Raw genomic sequence first — 26684 nt, 5'->3', positions numbered from 1 at the left:
GGCTTTATAGTACAAGCAAAGTGAAATCCCCATCATTGCTCTCTTCCAGCACCTCCATCATTGCTCTCTTCCTGCACCTCCATCATTGCTCTCTTCCAGCACCTCCATCATTGCTCTCTCCCAGCACCTCCATTATTGCTCTCTCCCAGCACCCCCGTCATTGCTCTCTCCCAGCACCCCCGTCATTGCTCTCTCCCAGCACCCCCGTCATTGCTCTCTCCCAGCACCCCCATCACTGCTCTCTCCCAGCACCCCATCATTGCTCTCTCCCAGCACCTCCATCATTGCTCTCTCCCAGCACCTCCATCATTGCTCTCTCCCAGCACCTCCATTATTGCTCTCTCCCAGCACCCCCGTCATTGCTCTCTCCCAGCACCCCCATCATTGCTCTCTCCCAGCACCCCCGTCATTGCTCTCTCCCAGCACCCCCATCACTGCTCTCTCCCAGCACCCCATCATTGCTCTCTCCCAGCACCTCCATCATTGCTCTCTCCCATCCCCCCCGTCATTGCTCTCTCCCAGCCCCCCCGTCATTGCTCTCTCCCAGCCCCCCCGTCATTGCGCTCTCCCAGCACCTCCATCATTGCTCTCTCCCAGCCCCTCCATCATTGCTCTCTCCCAGCACCTCCATCATTGCTCTCTCCCAGCACCTCCATCATTGCTCTCTCCCAGCACCCCCATCATTGCTCTCTCCCAGCACCTCCCTGTCATTGCTCTCTCCCAGCAACACATCATTGCTCTCCTCTTCCCCACCATCCCCATCATTGCTCTCCCCAGCCCTATCAGTCCTATTATTGCTCTTCCCAGCCCCATCACTCCTTTCCCCAGCCCCATCAGCCCCATTATTGCTCTCCCCAGCCCCACTATCCCACCATTGCTCTCCCCCCACCTCGCCTCCCCGGCGTTTCAGTAAAAAAACAAACAAACAAAAAAAAACAACAACTTACCTCAGCTTGCTCCCCTGCAGCATCCTCCTGGTTGCTGGCAGCTTTCTTCCTGACCCAGGCGCGCGCTGCATGATGACGTCATCAAGCTGCGCGCGCCTGGATCAGGGAGGAAGCAGAGGACGAACCGTCCAGCTCCGCTGCTATTCTCCTGACAGCAGCAGAGCTGCAGGGATCGCTCCCTGACCGCCGCGTTCAGGGAGCAGCTGCACCTTGCGGGCCCCTTGGTGCAGCTGCATGGTGGGGACCCCGCGCCGCTGCACCGGCGGCGGTATGTCCACCCCTGGACTGCTATGGGGCCACCGCCGGCTCACGGGCCCCATAGCAGTCGCGTGGTCTGCCGCCATTGGCGGTACGCCACTGATCTTTGCCGTGTTTTAACCTAAAAACATACACTGTGTGCAGAATTATTAGGCAAGTTGTATTTTAGAGGATTATTTTTATTATTGATCAACAACTATGTTCTCAATCAAAAAAGACTCATAAATATCCAAGCTTAATATTTTTGGAAGTTGGAGTGGTTTTTTTTTCGATTTGGCTATCTTAGGAGGATATCTGTTTGTGCAGGTAACTATTACTGTGCAGAATTATTAGGCAACTTAATAAAAACCAAATATAATCCCATCTCACTTGTTTATTTTCACCAGGTAAACCAATATCAGTGCACACAATTTAGAAATAAACATTTCTGACATGCAAAAACAAAAACCAAAAAAATGAGTGATCAGTATAGCCACCTTTCTTTATGATGACACTCAACAGCCTTCCATCCATATATTCTGTCAGTTGCTTGATCTGTTTTCGATCAACATTGCGTGCAGCAGCCACCACAGCCTCCCAGACACTGTTCCGAGAGGTGTACTGTTTTCTCTCCCTGTAGATCTTGTAACATACCTGGCAGCGTCCTTGCATAGTGGTCCATCTCCCACTGTGCAAGAGCGCGCACTTGATCTCCAGTCCAGTCTGCTAGCCTGGCTTCCCTCCATGCTGTCTGCTTGCCTCTGTTTCTGCAGCTTAAGGGCGGCGCCCGATCACTTCCTGTTTCTTGTACCTGCTGCAGACACACCCCTGATGCGTCCTCAGCCTATTGCTGTCTGTCACCTGGTATTTAACCCAGCTCCTCCCAAGAAACCCTGCCTGAGCATTGTGTTTCATTCAGTGTGCTCTTTCACTCTGAATGTGCCAGGTCCCTTTCTGTGTTTGCTTGCCTGCCTTTCCTGGAGGCTGTATTTCCAGGCCTGTCTGAACACGCTCCTAGCCTGTTCCTTCCGCCTTCTAGGGGCTGCATACCTAGACCCGCTCCTGTATCTTGCTACTGTGTCTGTTCTTGTCTGTATACTCTTCTAGCCTGTTTCCTGTTTTTCTCTATGTCCGTACCCTTCCTTTTTCTGCAGAGTCTGAACTCGTACCTAACTCCTGTTCGTTGTCACAGTACTTCCGTTAGTGAGTTTGTGGTCCACTCGCTACTTCACTGCAAGTACCCTGTGGGTATCTGGTTCTGCCTTTCCCTTCCTGTCTGTTCCGTGTGAACAGAGCCCTGTCCCCTCTGCCCTGCCTCGCTCTCCGCTCCTGCGGTTCTCACCCCGCTCTGACCCTTTGCTCGCTGCTCCGGCAGTCTCGCTCTGCTCTAACCCTTTGCTCGCTGCTTCGGCAGTCTCGCTCTGCTCTGACCCTTTGCTCGCTGCTCCGGCAGTCTCGCTCTGCTCTGACCCTTTGCTCGCTGCTCCGGTAGTCTCGCTCTGCTCTGACTCTTGCTCACCGCTCCAGGCGGCCTCGTCCTGCTCTACTCTTGCTCACCGCTCCAGACGGCCTCGTCCTGCTCTACTCTTGCTCACCGCTCCAGGCGGCCTCGTCCTGCTCTACTCTTGCTCACCGCTCCAGGCGGCCTCATCCTGCTCTACCCTTGCTCACCGCTCCAGGCGGCCTCGTCCTGCTCTACTCTTGCTCACCGCTCCAGGCGGCCTCGTCCTGCTTTTCTCTCGCTCACCGCTCTAGGCGGTCTCGTCTTGCCCTGCTCTCGCTCACCACTCTGGACGGCCTCACTCTGCTGTGTTTGTCCGCCACATCTGTGGTTCTGTTCCTGAGTCCCAGTGTGTACTGGGTCCTATCCCGCCTGTGTTCCAACCTGCTAGTGCTTCCCTGTCTGCACTCTAGCCGTGCATGCCTGTACCCCCCTGCCTGCATACCCGTCTGCCTGCATACCAGTCGTGCCTGCCTATACCCACCAGTCTGTGTGCCAGCCTAACCTGTCTGTTCCTGTATTCCCTGGTGTGGGTCAACAGCCGTGTCCAGGGTCTGTCCTGGAGTAGCAACTGGTCCCTCTGCTCGGTTCCTCCTTGGTGCACTGGCGTCATATGCCGTCGTGCGACCCTGGTCGGATCGGGTGAATACTTAGTTACGCCCCTCCAGGCATTCACTCTCCGGCACGGTCCAGTGGAATCACTGCATATACACGCACACGCCGCTCAGCCCGGGCGTGTGCATTACAGATCTCACATTTTATGATGGACCACAGGTTCTCTATGGGGTTCAGATCAGGTGAACAAGGGGGCCATGTCATTATTTTTTCTTCTTTTAGACCTTTACTGGCCAGCCACGCTGTGGAGTAGTTGGATGCATGTGATGGAGCATTGTCCTGCATGAAAATCATATTTTTCTTGAACGATACCGACTTCTTACTGTACCACTGCTTGAAGAAGTTGTCTTCCAGAAACTGGCAGTAGGTCTGGGAGTTGAGCTTCACTCCATCCTCAACCCGAAAAGGTCCCACAAGTTCATCTTTGATGATACCGGCCCATACCAGTACCCCACCTCCACCTTGCTGCGTCTGAGTCGGAGTGGAGCTCTCTGCCCTTTACTGATCCAGCCTCTGGCCCATCCATCTGGCCCATCAAGAGTCACTCTCATTTCATCAGTCCATAAAACCTTTGAAAAATCAGTCTTAAGATATTTCTTGGCCCATTCTTGACGTTTTATCTTACGTTTCTTGTTCAAACGTGGTCGCTTTTCAGCCTTCCTTACCTTGGCCATGTCCCTGAGTATCACACACCTTGTGCTTTTTGATACTCCAGTAACGTTGCAGCTCTGAAATATGGCAAAACTGGTGGCGAATGGCATCTTGGCAGCTTCACGCTTGATTTTCCTCAATTCATGGTCAGTTATTTTGGCCAACACGCTTCTTGCGACCCTGTTGGCTATTTGCCATGAAACACTTGATTGTTCGGTGATCACGCTTCCAAAGTTTGGAAATTTCAAGACTGCTGCCTCCCTCTGCAAGACATCTCACAATTTTGGACTTTTCAGAGCCCGTCAAATCTCTCTTCTGACCCATTTTGCCAAAGGAAAGGAAGTTGCCTAATAATTAAGCACACCTTATATAGGGTGTTGATGTCATTAGTCAACACCCCTCCTCATTACAGAGATGCACATCACCAGATTTACTTAATTGGTAGTTGGCTCTCAAGCCTATGCAGCTTGGAGTAGGACAACATGTATAAAAAGTATCATGTGATCAAAATACTCATTTGCCTCATAATTCTGCACACAGTGTACAGTACATTAAAAAGATAAAAAAAATTTAAGGCAAAATACGACTACCCAAGACAAATATGCCAAACTTTTGGCCCAGCAAATGTGGAAAACTTACACATAAAGGGATAAAACAATGTCAAACACAATTTTTGTCCTTATAGCTGACAACCATTTGCTTCTGGTTTCCTAAAATCACCAGGAAAATGGCATCACAACAACCAGACAGAAGTAATCACACTTTAAAAAGAAAGCAAAACTTTTGGTCTCTACTGTGTGTGTGTGTGTGTGTGTGTGTGTGTGTGTGTGTGTGTGTGTATATATACATATATATATGTGTGTGTGTGTCCATGGTGGTACAGGGAGAAATGCTTTGCTAGAATCTAATAATTCTGTCTTACCATCAGAGGATGAGCTATAGGTAGGTCACTGTTGGTCACTTTGTTGATCTGTGTTCTCCTATAGATAATTCCCATACATTTTCTCCTTTAGGATTCTGAGTGGCTTTTTGAGTGAACTCTGTCCATCATGGATTGGACAACGTCAGTGGTGCTTCATGTGTTCTCCAGAGTACCTCAGACCTTCATTGTTAAAATGTGAATGACTATTTAGTTTACTGATGTTTATACAGAGTGTGTTTTATTACTATATTGTGAACAATACTAATGTACTTTTATATTGATTTTTGTAAGAGACCTATAATGATAATGTGAGTTTTGATCTGTGCAGTTTCAGGGGAAAAAGGTGCTTTGTCCTGTGATTAAAGGAGATTTTAGTGAAATCTAAACAATTGTGGCAATTATGTCTGAAAATGAGTGGATCACATCTATTTTTTATTTTTATTTTTTTACGAAGTAATTGAAAATAAAGAACTATTTTGCTTACAAACATTTTCTACATATAACGATGTGGTGCTTCTTTAAATAAAATATATGTACAAGGCAGTAAAGTTCCCGGTTCTTCCGGGTTTTGATTAGGAGTAACCTGGGTAGGTGTATGAGTTTAGTAGCAGTACTCCATAGTTCCGATGTAGTTTCACAATTTCTAAAAGTTGGAGACTAAAACTCCAACCTTACACTGACAGCCTGGCCCCCGGCTAAAGATCCAAAGGCTTGAGACCACTAGTGTAGAGAGTTGTTTTGCCACTTACATTACACTAAATGGCACCCAAATTAAAGAACATGCTAAGGTTGCCTGAAAGTTGCCACTATCCAGGTGGGAATTTGACAGTTCTAGGGCTGGAACCTGTCGCTAGATTCATGCTGCACGAACTACAGGAAACATGAATCAAAGCCTTGGGTGCACTATGGCAGCCAGGTATTAAAATCCCAGAGAGTTTCAGAGAAAATCTAGTTTGAAAAGCTGTCCGGGGACTATAGGGTGAGCCAACAGCCGGCTTCTCCTCTCCCCGCTCCAGATGATTAATAAGTTCCTCCCTATGTACACACATGGGAGACACCTGTCAATCAACTGGAGCAAGTTCGGGAGAATCCGGCCTTTGGCTGCACCGGACTAGTCACGTCTCTCTATAATCCCCGGCCACATTTTCAAACTATGTTTTCTCCGACCCCACAACAATTCAGTGAATAACCTACCTGCTCAGCCAGGCTCTGATTCATGCTGCTGGGGTTTGGGCAGCATTAATCTAATGTCAGGTTCCCTTTAAATGTGTTGTCCACATAAATGTGTGATTGCTGGGGGTCTAACAGCTATAGTGATCATGATAAATCACAAGGTCTCTTGTGTAAATTAAGTAGTAGTGCGAATGCCTGAGCAGTGCTCCATTAACTATGTATGGGGGTGGTTACGCATGTGATAAATGATTTTAATGGGACAAACCCTTTAAGTAATTTGGTCTAAATTCACCTATTGATATGAAGATTGTCATGTTATGCCGGTAAAAATTACTATAGAGGTATTCAGTGATTTAAATGTATTCCATCTAAAAAAAAATTGCTGTCTCCACTGTAGCCGACCTCTAAGGCTACTTATCCATGACATCCTATGTACCATTTCAGAATAACAATGCTAAGAAGCAGATGTTAAATGACAAAAAAATTAGATTTACACCTAAATGAAGTTAGGGGTTATGTATTACACTTTGCAGTAAGCTAACCTTAAAGGGGTATTCCAGCTCCAAGTTCCTATCCCAATATGTAGTAGGTGTAATAATAATAATATTAGCAAATACCTCCAATTAGAAATGTAGTATAGTTCTTCTGATTCACTATGTCACTTTCCCCATGCAGGGCATTGCAGTAGCTTAAGCATCCGTAGTTACGACCACTAACAACTAGCTAACTATATGAGTGGACGTAACCATGGATACCTAAGTTCCTGCAATGCCATGCACATGAGGTAAGTGACATATCTTATCAGAAGAACTGTACTACATTTCTAATTGGAAGTATTTGCTAATATTATTATTATTATTATTATTATTACACCTACTACATATTTGGATAGGATCTTGGAGATTGGAATACCTCTTTAAAGCTTTCTATGATTTGTGGGGCTACAATTCTTTCCAGAACCATGATGAGGTAATATGTGCTGGTATACATACAGTGCATTGTGAAAGTATTTGGCCCCCTTGAACTTTTCTAACTTTTGCCACATTTCTGGCTTCAAACTTAAAGATATAAAATTCAAATTTTTGGGGGGAAGAATCAACAACAAGTGGGACACAATCGTGAAGTGGAACGAAATTTATTGGATATTTTAAACTTTTTTTAACAAATTCAAAATTGAAAAGTGGGGCATGCAATGTTATTTGCCCCCTTGACTTAATACTTTGTAGCGCCACTTTTTGCTGCCATTACAGCTCCAAGTCGCTTGGGGTATGTGTCTATCAGTTTTGCACATCGAGAGGCTGAACTTCTTGCCCATTCTTCCTTGCAAAACCGCTCGAGCTCATTGAGGTTGGATGGAGGGCGTTTGTGAACAGCAGTTTTCAGCTTTTATTTTTAGAAATGGTACATAACATAGTAAGCTTTGACTGACACTATGTATGCTTGATAAAGACTGGTATTGTCGAAACATTGCACTGTATTCAGCAGAATAGAAAGAAGATTGTTTTTACTTCACACAAGTTTGGATGCTGTCCTTCAATTCTACTGACTATGTATAGTCAGCAACTGTAAAACCTGACTTTTTTGTAATATATTTTACAGCAGATCACTCAGTAAAATATGCTGCCCTAGTAGGGGGTTGCATATTATAATGACTGGTCTAGTGCGGTCTTGTGCTGGTTGAATAATAACATCATAGACTAAAGTGGACTCGCAGTCAGCTTTAGGGCTCTTTCACACGTCCTGATATTTCCGGTATCGGAGATATCCGTGTGCACCTGTGTGGCAACTGTGTGCTGCATCAGGAGCACATGTACCGGCATATGGGAATCAGCGGTACAGTTAGTGCTGTTCCCAAGCGCCGAGTGCTGAACGCTGCCCTCCTCATTGTCCCCCGCTTGCGCTGTGATCAGCACCAGCAGGGGACCATGATGAGAGCTGTAGTCTGCTCCCGCTGTCTCCAACTGTAAAAATAAGAATAAAATAAAAAACCTGTCCTAAGAGCCCCTCTCTGTAATCCATGCGATCGATCATGCTGAGGAGCCGGGGAGAATGACTCGCTACAGCGAGCGAGCTCTGAAGCTGCGCTCACCGAGCGGTGTCCTGTCACTCACTGAGCTCTGGGGCCCACTCGCTGTAGCGCGTCATTCTCCCCGACTCCTCGGCATGAGCGGTCAGATGGATTACAGCAGGGAACAGGTGAGTATAAGGATTTTTTTATTTTATTCTTATTTCTACAGGTGGACACAGCGGGAGCAGAATACACTTCTCATCATGGTCCCCTGCTGGTGCTGATCGCAGAGCAAGCGGGGGACAATGATGAGGGCAGCGTTCAGCTACCGGCACTTGGGAACAGCACTAACTGTACCACTGATTCCCAAACACTGGTACGTGTCACACGGATGACACACAGGTGTTATCCATGTGTCATCAGTCTCCACATGTGTGGGACATTTTGCGGCCCGTGCAGCGGTTAAAAAAACAGACATGTCAGCGTGATTTGCCCACTGACACACGGTCCATGGAAACACACCGACATGTGCGCAGACCCATTCATTTGAATGGGCCTACATGTGTCAGTGTCTCCAGTACGTGTGGAAACTGTCACCACTCGTATCAGACACACTGACGTGTGAAAGAGGCCTTATACATAAGACTGATCTTCCCCTGCCTGAGATGTGAGACTATGTAGATGTGGATAAATCAAACACAAATGATATTAATTCTTAGTTAATATTATGTATCCTGCACGTGCACTTTTTAGAGCCTTAAAATGAATGTTCACCTATGAATATTGGTGCATTGTTATCCTTTAAATCTAAATATATATTTAATTCTGTGCACAATAAATCATAATAATAAATCTTAATTAGGGGGTCTGAACTTTATATATCTCATACTGAGCTCCAAACCATCTCCTGACTTTCACACAGCAATTCAGTTAAAGGGTTATTCACTCCAAAAAAACTAGTTATCCCTTATCCACAGAATACTTGCTAATCACCAAGGGTCTAACCACTGGCACCCCACCATCCACAGATCTGGGCTTTAGAACCCTGAGAATGATGCGCTGCAGCCCCATCCTGAATGCAGCAGAGGTGAGCATGCTCAGCCTCCGTACCATGTATTGTCTATGGGACTGCCGAGTGCAGCATAATGTAGTGACAGTGACCCTGATTACAGGGATGTGTCACTTACTGGGCTGTGTGTTGCTGGTTCAATACAATCAGTGTTTTATCAGCAGAGAATACACAGGTCTACAAAAAAAAAAGAAATCTCAGCTGCCAAGGTGTTTTTGAATGGATTCAGGGTATTTTGAGGGTACTGAATTAAAAAATCCCATTACTTTTGCTGAAAATGCAATAACTTTTGGTCTTTTGACTCCAACAGTGTCTTAGGTAATGAAATATCCCATATACAGTAAGTATTTTGTATTTAAATTGTAGGCTTACAATGCTATAAAAATGACTTTCTGAAGCCAGAATTCTACGTAATTATTTAATTAACTATTTAGAAACTAGAGCCAGTCTGGCAAAACCAAAGTCATATTCTTGATCAGCACCATAAACTCAATATAAAACAGTTCAGATATTGTTGGTACCAAAATCACTGTATACCAGTGTTATCACTAGAGGACTAGTTGTCCTGTGCCTTCCAGTCCATCCATGTCTCCAGCACTGATTAGCAGTTTTCAGTCACTTTACAATGTACACAGAGAGCTGCCAATCAGTGGTATGGGCAGGGATATACAAGGCTCAGCATTCTCAGCTTTTCTACATCTGCTGCAGATAAAACTGATTTTATCACACTATTGCACCCAGTAAACTAAGTGACCCATTGCTGGAATCAGAGTTTCTGCCCCTATGCTGCTGTCGGATTACATAGTAAAACTTGCTGACATATTCTCTTTAAAGAATCAGTGGAAACACTTAAAGGGGTACTCCGGGGAGATAAAAATTATTCTAATGGCCATGCCTTCATAAACATAGCTAACATGAAAAGTCCTGTTTGTAACCCTGAAAGTACCTGCAATTCAGTGTGACCCTGGAGCTGATCCACACTGCTCAGGGGGCACGGCCTGTTCCCAACTTCTAGTGGAAGCAGCCCCACCACCCCCATAATGTCTCCTTCACTGCAGGGCTACTAGCAGGAAGAAGGTAACGCCCCCTCATCCTCACACTGCAGACAAGGAGACCTTATCAGGGGGCTGGCTGCTGCTTCTAGAAGCCAGGAGCAGACTATGCCCTCTCATCTCAGACTGTAGACAAGGAGACCTTATCAGGGGGCTGGCTGCTGCTTCTAGAAGCCAGGAGCAGACTATGCCCTCTCATCTCAGACTGCAGACAAGGAGACATTATCAGGTGGCTGGCCGCGGATACTAGAAGCCAGGAGCAGACTATGCCCTCTCATCTCAGACTGCAGACAAGGAGACATTATCAGGGGGCTGGCCGCAGCTACTAGAAGCCAGGAGCAGACTATGCCCTCTCATCTCAGACTGTAGACAAGGAGACATTATCAGGGGGCTGGCTGCTGCTACTAGAAGCCAGGAGCAGACTATGCCCTCTCATCTCAGACTGCAGACAAGGAGACCTTATCAGGTGGCTGGCCGCGGCTACTAGAAGCCAGGAGCCGACTATGCCCTGTCATCTCAGACTGCAGACAAGGAGACATTATCAGGGGGCTGGCTGCTGCTACTAGAAGCCAGGAGCAGACTATGCCCTCTCATCTCAGACTGCCGACAAGGAGACATTATCAGGGGGCTGGCTGCTGCTTCTAGAAGCCAGGAGCAGACTATGCCCTCTCATCTCAGACTGCAGACAAGGAGACATTATCAGGGGGCTGGCTGCTGCTTCTAGAAGCCAGGAGCAGACTATGCCCTCTCATCTCAGACTGCAGACAAGGAGACATTATCAGGTGGCTGGCTGCTGCTTCTAGAAGCCAGGAGCAGACTATGCCCTCTCATCTCAGACTGTAGACAAGGAGACCTTATCAGGGGGCTGGCTGCTGCTTCTAGAAGCCAGGAGCAGACTATGCCCTCTCATCTCAGACTGCAGACAAGGAGACATTATCAGGTGGCTGGCTGCGGCTACTAGAAGCCAGGAGCAGACTATGCCCTCTCATCTCAGACTGCAGACAAGGAGACATTATCAGGGGGCTGGCCGCAGCTACTAGAAGCCAGGAGCAGACTATGCCCTCTCATCTCAGACTGTAGACAAGGAGACATTATCAGGGGGCTGGCTGCTGCTACTAGAAGCCAGGAGCAGACTATGCCCTCTCATCTCAGACTGCAGACAAGGAGACCTTATCAGGTGGCTGGCCGCGGCTACTAGAAGCCAGGAGCCGACTATGCCCTCTCATCTCAGACTGCAGACAAGGAGACATTATCAGGTGGCTGGCTGCTGCTACTAGAAGCCAGGAGCAGACTATGCCCTCTCATCTCAGACTGCCGACAAGGAGACATTATCAGGGGGCTGGCTGCTGCTTCTAGAAGCCAGGAGCAGACTATGCCCTCTCATCTCAGACTGCAGACAAGGAGACATTATCAGGGGGCTGGCTGCTGCTTCTAGAAGCCAGGAGCAGACTATGCCCTCTCATCTCAGACTGCAGACAAGGAGACATTATCAGGTGGCTGGCTGCTGCTACTAGAAGCCAGGAGCAGACTATGCCCTCTCATCTCAGACTGTATACAAGGAGACCTTATCAGGGGGCTGGCTGCTGCTTCTAGAAGCCAGGAGCAGACTATGCCCTCTCATCTCAGACTGTATACAAGGAGACCTTATCAGGAGCCTGGCTGCTGCTACTAGAAGCCAGGAGCAGACTATGCCCTCTCATCTCAGACTGTAGACAAGGAGACCTTATCAGGGGGCTGGCTGCTGCTTCTAGAAGCCAGGAGCAGACTATGCCCTCTCATCTCAGACTGCAGACAAGGAGACATTATTAGGGGGCTGGCTGCTGCTACTAGAAGCCAGGAGCAGACTATGCCCTCTCATCTCAGACTGTATACAAGGAGACCTTATCAGGGGGCTGGCTGCTGCTTCTAGAAGCCAGGAGCAGACTATGCCCTCTCATCTCAGACTGCAGACAAGGAGACATTATCAGGGGGCTGGCTGCTGCTAGAAGCTGTGACCAGACAGAAGGGAGGGGAGTAGTGAGGAGCAGCTCCAGCATCACACTATTCATGTTAACTTCATACTTCATGAATGTATGGCCATTTGAATATTTTTTTTAGCTCCTCTCATACCCCTTTAATAATAAATCACTGTTCTACAACCTGTTTCAAGTGATTTATTACATATTTATCTAATAATAGAGATACTTTTTAGATAAATAAGACATTTGCAGTTTTGCTGTATAAAAACTCAGAAAAGACAGGTCGCACAGAGCTCTAAACAAAAAAGCGATTATCCAGGATTACACAAACATGGCTGCTTTCTTTCAGAAACCGCACCAAGGGTTGTGTTTGAAATTGTCACTCAGCCAAATTGATATCTCGCACATGCAATGATCAGAGGGGGCAATGTTTCTGGGTTCTGCCAGGCTGTAAGGCACAATGGGGAGCATAGGAACCCCTGTTTTCCTAGTAGATGGGCTCCTTACATAGGGATCATCACTTTTTGGACATCTATTAAGTACATCAGTATCATACTGAGGCAGCCGCATTTGACCAAAATCACATCCGTATGTGGTGACTAATGGCTGCACAATTTTGACATCTCAGTTTTACCTACAAAATTGTGCATCCATTGGTCTCTGCATGCAGGCCCATATTTGGCCGCATACGTCTGTTGCTGTGTAGAAGGCTGCCCTTTATATCTATTTTATGTACCTTAGCAAACATGTTTTGTACTGTAACACAAATTACGATAATTAATTTTTATATGAAATGGTCTCCAGTCTGTCATTGCAAATTCTGCCCCAACATGACATATTTCAGTCCAGAAATAAGACTACTTATCCAGGAATAAAAGATGTAAAATACACAATAATAAATACTGAAAATTAAGAACCACTCCAAACCAAGAATGAAAAAGTATGTCCCAAAGGCATATAAAAACTCAGTATCTGTCTGATTTGTCTGGTTTGTTCTTGAACATTGTTAAGACCAGGGTTTCACCAACTTCCAGTCCTCATGGCCCCCCAACCTCCAGTCCTCACGGCCCCCCCAACCTCCAGTCCTCACGGCCCCCCAACCTCCAGTCCTCACAGCCCCTACCTCCAGTCCTCATAGTCCCTTAACTTCCAGTCCTTGCAGCTCCCCAAGCGCCTGTCCTCACGGGCCCCCAATCTCCAGTCCTTACGGCCCTCCAACCTCCAGTCCTCATGGCCCCCCAACCTCCAGTCTTCACAGCCCCCCACAGATCATGATTTCAGTATTTCCTTAGTATTGCACATGTGATGGAATTATTATCAAGGCATCAGGAATTGATACAAGTTCTCTCCCCTGTGCAATACTAAGGAAATCTGAAAGCATGATCTGTTGGGGGGTCTAAAGGGAAACTAATTTAGACCTTTGGACTGATAGGATATCACTCATTAATGTGATAGTGTGCTCCAGCGGGAATGGCTCTGACAAGAGGCTCTGACTCATTTACTGGGGCACAACGTGTCATTAGAAGGAGCACATACAAGTAATCTACAATTGAAAGGTCACGTAAGCCTTCTTTTTAGTGTTTGCTCACTTGATTATTGCTGTATGAAATCACTATTGTAATATTTTATAGTCACTATAAATGCAATATGATCTAATTATTTGTCTTTTACCTAAGATTATGGTGCTTTCCAAAAACAGAGTATTAAATTCTGTGAATTTCTACATTTGGACTTTTTGATCAATAAACATTTTGAATAATAATAAATCTTTGTGTATGTGGATTATTTTTTTTTTTTTACAATTTAACAAAAGCTGTATTTCACCTCATTATAGTACTTGTATATTCTATAAACATTACAATATATTGGTGCCCAGAGGGTTCAATGACAGTGATACCACTAGACATATGTCCCTGCAGAGGTCAGTCTGCCACTCATCACCACACCCTGTTAAGTATAGGGCTATGATCGTCACCTCAAATATGTTCCTAAAAGGGCAGGCGCAGATGACCGTATTTTCAGTCCGACTGTGATCCGACAAAACATCGGATTGCACTCGAACCTATCGTATTCGATGTTGTCGTGCACTTGTCCAATTTTTTATTTTTTTCCTTGGACCAAGTCGGTCTGAGGACAAAATCGCAGCATGCCCGAATTGGATCCTATCTTCGGATTGCACTTGGCCATGCAAGTCAGTGAGTCTATGGAAACAATCGGACTACACTCGGATGACAGCTGAGTGCAGTTTGATTTTCACAGACTGGAGAAGATGTAGATATTTTTTTTTTCTTTATCTTCTAGGTGATAACTAGCTGATCGCTGGGGTTCTGATCGCTGGAACTTCAGCAATCCCGAGATCAGGAAAGCCTGAGAACGTCCTAAATGGAGAGGTCTGCATGCTCAGCCTCTCCTACATTCATTGTCTATGAGGCTTCCGAAGTCCACTATTTATAGCAGCCTCATAGACAATGAATAGAGGAGATGCCGAGCGTGCACACCTTCGCTCCATTCAGGATGGGGCTGCAGAGCCCCGTTCTCGGCCTCCTTGATCTCGGTATTGCTGGGAGTCCTTGACGAATTCTGGACATTAATTTAACGTTATTAGCAGTAATATCCCTTTCCACCAGTAGAGGGCAGTGCAATCATGCAAATAGAAAGGCAGCATTAGCGCACACATAACAGTGCACATAGTAATTGAAGTTCTACAACCTGTAAGCAGTTAACTTTTGAGAACATAAACCTTAATCACTTAAAATATGTAGTTATTTCTGTAGGCTACAGACAGATTAGGGCACTAGTTTTCCATGAAGAGAGGCAGAAAACCGTAAACTATCTGCAATTGAATAATCACCCACCAGCCCTCTGCCAACAATACCAAGAAGTCTCTAGGTGGACAAATAACCAATGGGCAATATGGTCACAATAAAAGGATACAAATAGCTCTGCCAGACAGTGTCCAGGTGTACAACACTTAGCTTGGACAAAATCGCTGTCAGTTCACCTGTTGCAGTTGCTGTTCACTGAGATCCGTCCAGCTGGCAGCATCTTTGGGACTCTTGAAGATGTGAACTTCTCATAGGGCCACCACTCTGAAGTATACTGATACTGGGTGGAGTAGGATACTTGCAGGCTACACAATCATTCTTTCACATCCAAAAATTGCATTATCATGCATGAAATGATCTCGATGGTCCAGATGGATGGAGTGGAGGATGGCTGGTTGATGGACACCCCATGCAAACATGGCTACGGCGCTAACAAGGAGGAGGTGGAGTAATGTTTTGGGCTGGAATCACAGGGAGAGAGATTGTCAGCCCTTTTAGGATCCCTGAAGGGGTAAAGATGAACTCCATAATGTATGTTGAGTTTCTCAAGCAGCACTTCCTGCCATGGTTCAAGAAGAAGAACCGTGCATTCCGCAGCAAGATCATTTTCATGCATGATAATGCCCCGTCTCATGCTGCACATAACACATCTGCATCTCTGGCTGCTATGGGCATAAAAAGGGACAAACTTATGGTGTGGCACCTATGCTCCCCTGACCTCAACCCCATTGAGAACCTCTGGAGCATCATCAAAAGGAGTGTCTATGATGGCGGGAGGCAGTTCACATCTAAGCAACAGCTCTGGGAGGGTATTCTGTCCTCATGCAAAACAATTGAAGCAGAAACCATCCAAAACCTGACAAATTCAATGGAGGAGAGAGTTCAGAAGCTCCTTTCGAACAAGGGGTCCTATGTGCAAATGTAACATCAACTAGAATAAACTTTTGAGTTGAAAACTGTTTGATTTCAGTTTGTAATAACCCACTAATGCTTATAATTTCAAAAATGACCATTTTTTTGTTCTTTATTAAAATGAAAAGGTTGAAAACTCTGCTGTGCATAATAATTTGGAACATGCATTTTGAGTGCAGTTTGAGTTTTTTTATTTTTTTAAAAATATACTGTTATCATAGGCAGTTTGTACAAAAACCTTTCAATTGTACTCTAATAGTTATTTGACTGGAAAATTACAATGACTGCAATTCATATAGGTAATTTGGGAAAATCTGAGAAAATATTATTTGCATAATAATTTGGAACACAGTGTAGATGATGTTGCCTCTCATTGTTGTCGTCCTCTTTCTTTTCTTCATCTTGTCCAGAAGCCTTGATGACTTTTTACAGCCACACAGGGCTGGCTCCTCAGTAAGGCCCCTTTAACACATCCCACTATTCATGATGCACTGATACGGCGGAGAAATATAGGTATACAACACAGGGCCCAGCCTGCTCCCTCATCCTTTACATATGCAAACATGTACACACGCACACATGGTACGCAGACATGCACGCACACACGTTACGCAGACATGCACACAATACGCAGACATGCACATACGCACGCACACAGTATGCAGGCATGCGCACACACACAGTACGCAGGCATACACAAGATGGGCAGACATACACACACGGTACGCAGACATGCATGCACACATGCACATAGTACGCAGACATGCACGCACACATGGTATGCAGACATGCACACACAGTACGTAGACATGCAAACACACACAGTACGCAGACATGCACACACACAGAAGGCAGACATGCACACACACACAGTACGTAGACATGCACACACACACACAGTATGCAGACATGCGCACACACATGCAGTACGCAGACATACGCACACATGCAGGCATGCACACACATACACACATGCACATGGTACACAGATATGCACACATACAATACGCAGACACGCACATACACAAACATGTACACAGATACGTACACATACAGGTATACATACATATTTGAACAAAAATTCTTAACACATATAAAACAGACATAAATATATATACATTGTCATACACACTGACATACACAGACATTCACATCATACATGCACACACACACATTAGAAATCAGGTATGTGGCAGTGCAGGGCCACCGGCGTGTCACAGATATGGCCCTGCACCATCAGAGGGGCCCACAATGTTCCCATTATTAGGAAGTGGGTCTCCCATTGTGTTTGTCTATGCAGTGAATGCAATGGTCCCCAAAAATTTGGAGGCACTCCAATGCCCCTTGGAAGAGACGTAAAGGTCAAAGAGCCTCCTGAAAACATTGTTCCCATTATTAGGAAGTGGGTCTCCAATTGTGTTTGCCTATGCGGTGAATGAAAGGGCTGCCAAAAATTGGGAGGCACTCCAATGCCCCTTGGAAGAGACTTGGAGGAGGGCCTCTTAAAAAAAATGTTAAAAATGTTCCCATTATTAGGAAGTGAGTCTCCCCTTGTGTTTGCCTGTGCAGTGAATGCACGGGTTGCCAAAAATTTGGAGTCACTCCAATGCCCTTTGGAAGAGACGTGGAGGTGAGAGGGACCCCTGAAAACAATGTTCCCATTATTAGGAAGTGAATCTCCCATTGTGTTTGCCTATGCAGTGAATGCAAGGGTTGCCAAAAATTTGGAGGCATTCCAATGCCCCTTGGAAGAGACATGGAGGTCAGAGGGCCTCCTGAAAACAATTTTCCCATTATTAGGAAGTCGGTCTCCCATTGTGTTTGCCTATGCAGTGAGTGCAAGGGTTGCCAAAAATTTGGAGGCACTCCAATGTCCCTTGGAAGAGATGTGGAGGTCAGAGGTCCTCCTGAAAACAATGTTTCCATTATAATGAAATGGATCTCCCATTGTGTTTGCCTATGCAGTGAATGCAAGGGTTGCCAAAAATTTGGAGGCACTCCAATGCCCCTTGGAAGAGACGTGGAGGAGGGTCTCTTAAAAAAATGTTCCCATTATTAGGAAGTGAGTCTCCCATTGTGTTTGCCTATGCAGCGAATGCAAGGTTGCCAAAAAATTGAAGACACGTGGAGGTCAGAGGGCCTCCTGAAAACAATGTTCCCATTATTAGGAAGTGGGTCTTACATTGTGTTTGTCTATGCAGTGAATGCAAGGGTTCACAGAAATTTGGAGGCACTCCAATGCCCCTTGGAAGAGATGTGGAGGTCAGAGGGCCTCCTGAAAACAATGTTCCCTTTATTAGGAAATGGGTTTCCCGTTAGGGATATATATAGGGAGGGTGGAGCCAGGCAGCTCAGTTAGTTTAGAGTCAGAGTTTAGAGTTGTTCTGCGAGAAGCCAGAGAGAGTGTTGAGTAGAGATCGTGCTGACGCTCAGAGAGCAGCGAAGAGGCAGCACGCTGGCTGCTGTGCTTAGGCGAGTGAAGGCTTAGTGAGGGCCCTGAGTTGGCCGAAGGTGAGAGGAGAAGGAAGAAGTAACTAGGGGGCAGAGGAGCATACCAGGCTCACCCCGAGATATATATATACCGGACACCGGGTCCGCGCCTACAGGGACCCTTCATACCCAGTAGGGACCACCGGAACCCCTGGAGGACTACAGGTCCCAGGTTTATCAAATGCTGACTACAGTACCAGGGCTAGGAGTCACGGAGGCCCCAGTGACCAGGGAGAGTGATATCCAAGAGAAGGCCCTACCACTAGGTCAGCAGGTGTAAGGGAGAGAGAGAGAGACAGTAACCAAGCTAGGCCTAGTTCCAGGCAGGCCAGAAGCTTAACGAGTAAAATCACGGATCAGGAGGCCCTATACCCGCTCACTGGGGAGAGTCCAAAAGTGCGCCCTTCGTCCGGAGTACACTGGACCGTAAAGGTACTGAAGCTTACCCCGTGTGAGTGTCCGTCTTTCCTCCGGGACCATCCTGCCGTCTCTCCCCAGCATCCACCATCTGGGGTAGATGCCTCCCTGGAGCTAGCTCTACCTGTGGAGAGCCACACTATCCCTGCTGCCGTAACACCAGCTCCAGAGGACTGCTCCGCAGCGGCGGCACCCTTTTGCCGCATTCCACAGGTGGCGTCACAAACTTTCCAAATCGCCTATAAATTTCCTTTTTTACTGACTGCCCTGGGTCACGGATCGGGCCAGCCACCGTGATATTTCCCATACCGGCATCCATAGGCCCGGCTGCCGAGTACCCCACGGCCTTGGGGGCACGTCAGCTTTGGCATCACGAACAGGATTGCGTGCCCATTGCCACCGGGTACTGTGCGCCTTAAGAGACTGCAATACTCACTGTGGTGAAGGTTTCCCGCCATTCCCAAGATTTCCCGCCACTGTCCGCCATCTTCCTGTCACCGAGCGGGAAGAAGAGGGGCGTAACTGCGGGAATCGGAGAGGCGTAACCGCTGGAAGCGCGCGAAGCCCAGGACACGCCCCGCCCCTGACGTCGAACCAGGAAGCGTCAGGTGCAGGAAGGAACCCAGAGGACGCTCTGACGTCAGACGCGAGCGACGCAAGGTCCTGGAAGAAGACCGTTGCCCGCGGAGCTGCGGCCTACCTGAAAAAGAAGTGAAGAAGGTAGGCTCCGGTTCACTAGGGGGCGCAACCATGGCCGACGACCAGCAAGCCGCCGGAGCACCAGTTAACGCTCCTGATGCCTAACCTGCGCCCGGCGCTGCACAGGCCAGTGCGGCCGTTGCACCAGCAGGGGTCGTGACCCCGTTGATACCCATGGCCCTGCTGTATATCCCTGGAGCGAAATGGCTTCCCCAGTATAACGGCAAACCAGGCACCCTGTCCGGATTCAAGAGAAAAATATGCGGTGTGACTCGCCCCCTGGGCCATGGGGTACCCGGAACCGGGCTTCTGTACGATATTGGGGGTAATAGTGGCAACCCGATCCCATGGCTCAGGGTGGTCAGACCAAATGCTGTGGCAGTCTATTTATAGATTTGTGAATGTCCGACTAAGCCACCCGTTGATTGCGGTCAGAGATAACCGCCTCTGCGAGGCAGATCGCTGAGGCTGGTGTTAGAGTGCAGCACAGGGGTAGGATAACTCCCCACGGGAAGAGTGTAGCCTCAGGGCAGTGTAGGTGGATGCTGGGGGTGATAGTGCCGGCCGCAATAGTAAAAGTTCAGAGCCCGTTTCAAACAGTTCTGGGTCTTTATTGTAGATGTTACTAATGACCCAACAGTAGTACCGGGTAGGAATGGGCCTGGGTATCTGAGAGCATTCGGGCGAGCCCCACTGGTTAGGGTGAGTGTGTAGGCCTACCGTTCTCTCTATGCTCTTTCTGACTATCCCCCTCTTCGTGGTGTAATAGCCCACGTCCCTGAGCTGGCCGTGTACTTCTCGCCTGTATCGCTTGCGACTCGGGTCTTGGGTACCTTTTGCTTTCTCCGCGCTGTACCGGTCCCTCTGTGTGGCGGAGCCTCCAGGCTTCTTAGGCCAAGGGACCTGAAATCCCTCGCGGTTTGGTTCTTTGCTGCTGGGAATGATAACCAGGACAGCCTCGGACCCCAATGTCCGGTTAGACTGGTTCTCTGCCAGGACCGGCTCTCGTCGCCTCTGTCCCTGGCTTGCAGTTTCTCCTCTGCCTCACGGACTCCTCAGCTGCTGCTGACCTGTCCCTCTTCTCTGAGAGCCCTTCTGGACACTTCAGAAGTGGGTTCTGGTCTCACTAACCCTGCCCCCAGTTCCAGCTTTTATAGGGCAGCCTGCTCCCCCTAATGGCCTGGGACAGGAGGTGCTGCATGCTAATTGTCCCTAACCAGGGAACCTCCCTCCTCCTCTCAGACACAGCCTTTATTATTTGTGGCATCCAGGCCTGGGGTGACACATTCCCCCTAGTAAAATTTAGTACTCCGGACTAAACACAATTTTTTTTTTTTTTTTTTAGGAAACACAAATACAGGGTATAAACAATAACATAACATATGTACAAGTACATTTTGTCATTAAGGCCACGGCGCTTCAGTGACACGGTGTCCATATCACCCAATAAGGTGAAGTTTTGAACGGTGCGGGGACCTGTCTCCAATAACCCCAAGTTCCTGGCCTTGGGCGTGGCGACAAGGCTGAGCTACCTACTTTGGGCCACAAGGGGGCCACGCCGGACAGGTTTTTCTTCTGTGGCCATGTTCGCAAGAGGGCACCAAGTGCAACTATCTACAAGTCAGTTCCGGCCATTCAGTGTCCATGACTAGAGATGAGCGTTGTTCGACTCGAACTGTTCGCCAATCTCAAATTCGAGCTGTTTTGAGCGGTGTTCGAGCCGTTCGGCGAACACGAACGATTTGAGAAAAATTCGGCTGTTCGAGGTTATGTTCGATAACTGTTCGTGCACCAAAATCATAACTGGATTTTTTCTCAGTAATGATGAAAATTAATGTTAATACGCAGTTTGAGTGTACAGCGGGGTGGGGGGAGGGGCAGGGGATGGATCTCTGCAGAAATAATGAAGATCTCCATTTTTTTTTCTCTTTCCCGCATTTACAGTGGGGAGGTGCAATCTGTCAGCCTATCAGCAGCGCGAAGTGCTTTTTTTCACACAAGCAAGGGCATGTGTCATTGGCAGTGTATGTCACATGTCCTTGCCCTATAAGACCAAGCCATTTTCCCCGTCGCCACCATTTTCTCACTGCTGCAGCTGCGTGTTAGACGGCACCGCTGTTGCAGTGTGCGCTATACCTTGTTAATTTCAAGCCAATTTTCGCACAAATCTACAGATAGCTTGGGAGTAGGGAATAGTTGTGATTGCAGTCCTTTTAAGGACTAGGTTACAGCATTTCCTACGACTTTTATCAGGCAGGTCTGTGCTCTTAAATAGATAGATTGTGGGAGTAAAGACTAATTGTAATTGCAGTCCTTTTCAGGACTAGGTTACATCAGTTCCTATCAGTTTTTGCCAGGCAGGTCTGTGCCAGTACTGTGCAAGTTTTTTTCACAGCATTTGGCTGAATCTAGCAAAGCTAATCCTTTTTGGCCTATTGCAGAGTGTGTTAGTCAGTGGAGTAGCCTATCTGTGTTGCAAGATATACCACCTGTGTATAGAATACCAATTTTTTTACTGCACCTAGTGAAGTAAAATCTTTTGGGCATAGCATCATTCTATTAGTCCATCTATACTGACCTCCATCAGGTTGCAAATTGAATATAATTTTTTTCTGCATCTAGCTCTGAAAAAATATTTGGCCTTCTAGCAGTGTGTGGGACTTTCTCTATTAGTCCATCTATACTGACCTCCATCAGGTTGCAAATTAAAAATAATTTTTTGTCTGCATCTAGCTCTGAAAAAATATTTGGCCTTCTAGCAGTGTGTGGGACTTTCTCTATTAGTCCATCTATACTGACCTCCATCAGGTTGCAAATTCAAAATAATTTTTTGTCTGCATCTAGCTCTGAAAAAATATTTGGCCTTCTAGCAGTGTGTGGGACTTTCTCTATTAGTCCATCTATACTGACCTCCATCAGGCTGCAAATTAAAAATAATTTTTATCTGCATCTACCTCTGAAAAAATATTTGGCCTTCTAGCAGTGTGTGAGACTTGTTCTATTAGTCCATCTATACTGACCTCCATCAGGTTGCAAATTAAAAATAATTTATATCTGCATCTAGCTGTGAAAAAATATTTGGCCTTCTAGCAGTGTGTGGGACTTTCTCTATTAGTCCATCTATACTGACCTCCATCAGGTTGCAAATTCAAAATAATTTTTTGTCTGCATCTAGCTCTGAAAAATTATTTGGCCTTCTAGCAGTGTGTGGGACTTTCTCTATTAGTCCATCTATACTGACCTCCATCAAGTTGCAAACTGAATATAATTTTTTGTCTGCATCTAGCTCTGAAAAAATATTTGGCCTTCTAGCAGTGTGTGGGACTTTCTCTATTAGTCCATCTATACTGACCTCCATCAGGTTGCAAATTAAAAATAATTTATATCTGCATCTAGCTCTGAAAAAATATTTGGCCTTCTAGCAGTGTGTGGGACTTTCTCTATTAGTCCATCTATACTGACCTCCATCAGGTTGCAAATTCAAAATAATTTTTTGTCTGCATCTAGCTCTGAAAAAATATTTGGCCTTCTAGCAGTGTGTGGGACTTTCTCTATTAGTCCATCTATACTGACCTCCATCAAGTTGCAAACTGAATATAATTTTTTGTCTGCATCTAGCTCTGAAAAAATATTTGGCCTTCTAGCAGTGTGTGGGACTTTCTCTATTAGTCCATCTATACTGACCTCCATCAGGTTGCAAATTAAAAATAATTTATATCTGCATCTAGCTCTGAAAAAATATTTGGCCTTCTAGCAGTGTGTGGGACTTTCTCTATTAGTCCATCTATACTGACCTCCATCAGGTTGCAAATTAAAAATAATTTTTTGTCTGCATCTAGCTCTGAAAAAATATTTGGCCTTCTAGCAGTGTGTGGGACTTTCTCTATTAGTCCATCTATACTGACCTCCATCAGGTTGCAAACTGAATATATTTTTTTTCTGCATCTACCTCTGAAAAAATATTGGGCTTCTAGCTGTGTGTGGGACTTGTTCTATTAATCCATCTATACAGACCTCCATCAGGTTGCAAACTGAATATAATTTTTTTCTGCATCTACCTCTGAAAAAATATTTGGGCTTCTAGCTGTGTGTGGGACTTGTTCTATTAGTCCATCTATACTGACCTCCATCAGGTTGCAAACTGAATATAATTTTTTTCTGCATCTAGCTCTGAAAAAATATTTGGCCTTCTAGCAGTGTGTGGGACTTTCTCTATTAGTCCATCTATACTGACCTCCATCAGGTTGCAAATTCAAAATAATTTTTTGTCTGCATCTAGCTCTGAAAAAATATTTGGCCTTCTAGCAGTGTGTGGGACTTTCTCTATTAGTCCATCTATACTGACCTCCACCAGGCTGCAAATTAAAAATAATTTTTATCTGCATCTACCTCTGAAAACATATTTGGCCTTCTAGCGGTGTGTGGGACTTGTTCTATTAGTCCATCTATACTGACCTCCATCAGGTTGCAAACTGAATATAATTTTTTTCTGCATCTAGCTCTGAAAAAATATTTGGCCTTCTAGCAGTGTGTGGGACTTTCTCTATTAGTCCATCTATACTGACCTCCATCAGGCTGCAAATTAAAAATAATTTTTATCTGCATCTACCTCTGAAAAAATATTTGGCCTTCTAGCTGTGTGTGGGACTTGTTCTATTAGTCCATCTATACTGACCTCCATCAGGTTGCAAACTGAATATAATTTTTTTCTGCATCTAGCTCTGAAAAAATATTTGGCCTTCTAGCAGTGTGTGGGACTTTCTCTATTAGTCCATCTATACTGACCTCCATCAGGTTGCAAATTAAAAATAATTTATATCTGCATCTAGCTCTGAAAAAATATTTGGCCTTCTAGCAGTGTGTGGGACTTTCTCTATTAGTCCATCTATACTGACCTCCATCAGGTTGCAAACTGAATATATTTTTTTCTGCATCTACCTCTGAAAAAATATTTGGGCTTCTAGCTGTGTGTAGGACTTGTTCTATTAGTCCATCTATACTGACCTCCATCAGGTTGCAAACTGAATACAATTTTTTTCTGCATCTACCTCTGAAAAAATATTTGGGCTTCTAGCTGTGTGTGGGACTTGTTCTATTAGTCCATCTATACTGACCTCCATCAGGTTGCAAATTGAATATAATTTTTTTCTGCATCTAACCCAGCCAATAGTTTTGGCCTAATACCACAGTTTGGCCACTCAGCTCTGCTCGGTTCCCATCCATTGTTTTTTTGTGCAAACAACTCCAGAGTTGTGAATTAGTTAACCACCAAAATGAGTGGAAAAAGGCCTGCTGCTGGTGGAAAGGGGAATAGGCGTGTTGGGAAGGGGAAAAAAGGTTGTGTCCGTGGGGTAGGTGTTAAAGCAACAGTAATATCTGCAGAAGAAAGACCATCTTCCAGCCAAACTAAAATGTCTACTTCTTTTAGCGGACAATGTGATAAGATCCCTTTCTTACGGCCACGCCAATCGCTACAAATTCCAGATGAGGCACAAAAACAGCAGGTGCTTCAACCGATATCAAGTGCTCCTTTAAGTGGGCTCTCCTCCACATCAACTTCAACATCACAAATACTCCAGTCCTCAAAGGTGTCACCCCAATCGCACTTGCTTCCTCACAGCTCCCAAATCTCCAGCTGCCTGTCTGAGTATGAGGTAGAACAGATGGTTGAGTCTGCAGAGCTGTTTACTCATACTATAGCCTGGGAATCAGAGGTCGACTCCAGCGCTTCTGTGAATCCAGAAGAGGAAATGATCTGCACTGATGCCCAGAATCTTTATGAGTCGGATCCAGGACCAGACGCAGAAGGTTCTGACCATAATGTAGACCCTCATTCCCAAACTGTAACTCCTGTTGGTGGAGACAATGAGGAAGACGATGATGAGACTCAAATACCTGATTGGAGCGACAACTTTAGTTTTTTGTCAGGGCAGGAACAGGTTGGCTCTGAGGACGACGGGTGTGATAACGCACAGGGTGATGATGATGAGGTTGGAGATCCCACTTACTGTCAACCCACAGTCAGCCAAGAGATGAGGTCAGCAGAGGAGGTGGAGGAAGATGCTAGTGACGACGAGGTCAGGTTGCGCCTTCCTGGACAGAGACGTAGTACTGGAAGCACGTCAACAACTGCATCCTCAAACACAACTCTGCCTCTCACCACAAGTCGTGGTGGCTCTTCAGGTCGCATGGGTGCTAAGCCTTGCATAGCCTGGGCATTTTTTCAGATCGATAAAGATGACCCAACTCGTGTTATCTGTAACATTTGTCAGCAAAAGCTAAGTAGAGGCCAAAAAATACATAGTTTGAGTACTTCATGCATGAACCGGACATGGACATGAAGCATAAGTTGCAGTGGGAAGCTCAGTGTGCTACAATGCGGCCTAGCCGGCCGGGCCAACCACCGTCTGCCATATCTTGTGCATCCGCGGCCTCTTCATCCTCTGTGACTGGGGGGACAGCAGTCACACCTGTTTTGGGGCGCAGACCTGCCACCTCTTTACCCGCAAGAGCCAGCGTGATTGGCAGGTCATCATTTTCTTTGGAGGTGGTAACACCAGCTGGTGTTGAGCGCTGTCCGACATCGATAGCACCACCTTTGGATCAAGGCAACCTAACATGTCCGCCTGCATCTTCCTCACAGACCGGCAGTTTGCCGGGGACACCCTTATCAACCCCGTCTAAGCACAATAGCCAGCCCTCGGTCCCTCAGATGTGGACAAGTAAAAGACCATTTCCTCCTAGCCATGAGAAAGCTAAGAGGTTGAATTTCACCATCTGCAAGCTCTTGGCTACAGAAATACTGCCTTTCCGCCTGGTGGACACAGAGGATTTTCGAGACCTTATGTCCGTCGCAGTTCCCCAGTACCAGATGCCCAGTCGGCACTACTTCTCAAAGAAAGGTGTGCCTGCGCTCCACCAGAATGTCGCACACAACATCACCGCTTCTTTGAGAAACTCTGTGTGTGACAGGGTGCATTTCACCACAGACACTTGGACGAGTAGGCATGGACAGGGGCGTTACATGTCGCTGACTGGGCACTGGGTAACTATGGTGACAGCAGGACAAGGGGCTGCTGTCCAAGTCTTGCCGTCCCCACGAGTTGTGCGTCAATCCTCTTTATGTCAAAGTTCCTCCACTGCTTCTGCCTCCTCAACCTCCTCTCGGTCTTCCACCTGCACCCAAAGCCTGTCTGGTCATGCCACAA

The 26684-nt window shown here is 46.4% G+C and overlaps 1 protein-coding gene across 1 annotated transcript in view; it reads left to right on the top strand.

Annotated features, from left to right (window-relative positions):
* Nucleotides 1–5360, top strand: part of SPATA18 (spermatogenesis associated 18) — a 58333-nt gene extending 52973 nt beyond the window's left edge. Inside the window, exon 13 of the mRNA XM_073645502.1 lies at nucleotides 4965–5360. Within this exon, the coding sequence (XP_073501603.1) occupies nucleotides 4965–4972 (8 nt within the window). The 3' untranslated portion in view covers nucleotides 4973–5360. The remainder of the gene's footprint in view (nucleotides 1–4964) is intronic.
* Nucleotides 5361–26684: the final 21324 nt, after the last annotated feature.

The sequence above is a fragment of the Phyllobates terribilis genome, unplaced genomic scaffold, assembly GCF_046119375.1.
Source record: "Phyllobates terribilis strain yellow unplaced genomic scaffold, ASM4611937v1 Scaffold_1__5_contigs__length_1240528914, whole genome shotgun sequence".
In the NCBI taxonomy this organism is placed as follows: Eukaryota; Metazoa; Chordata; class Amphibia; order Anura; family Dendrobatidae; genus Phyllobates; species Phyllobates terribilis.
This window is presented reverse-complemented; position numbering and strand designations above follow the sequence as displayed.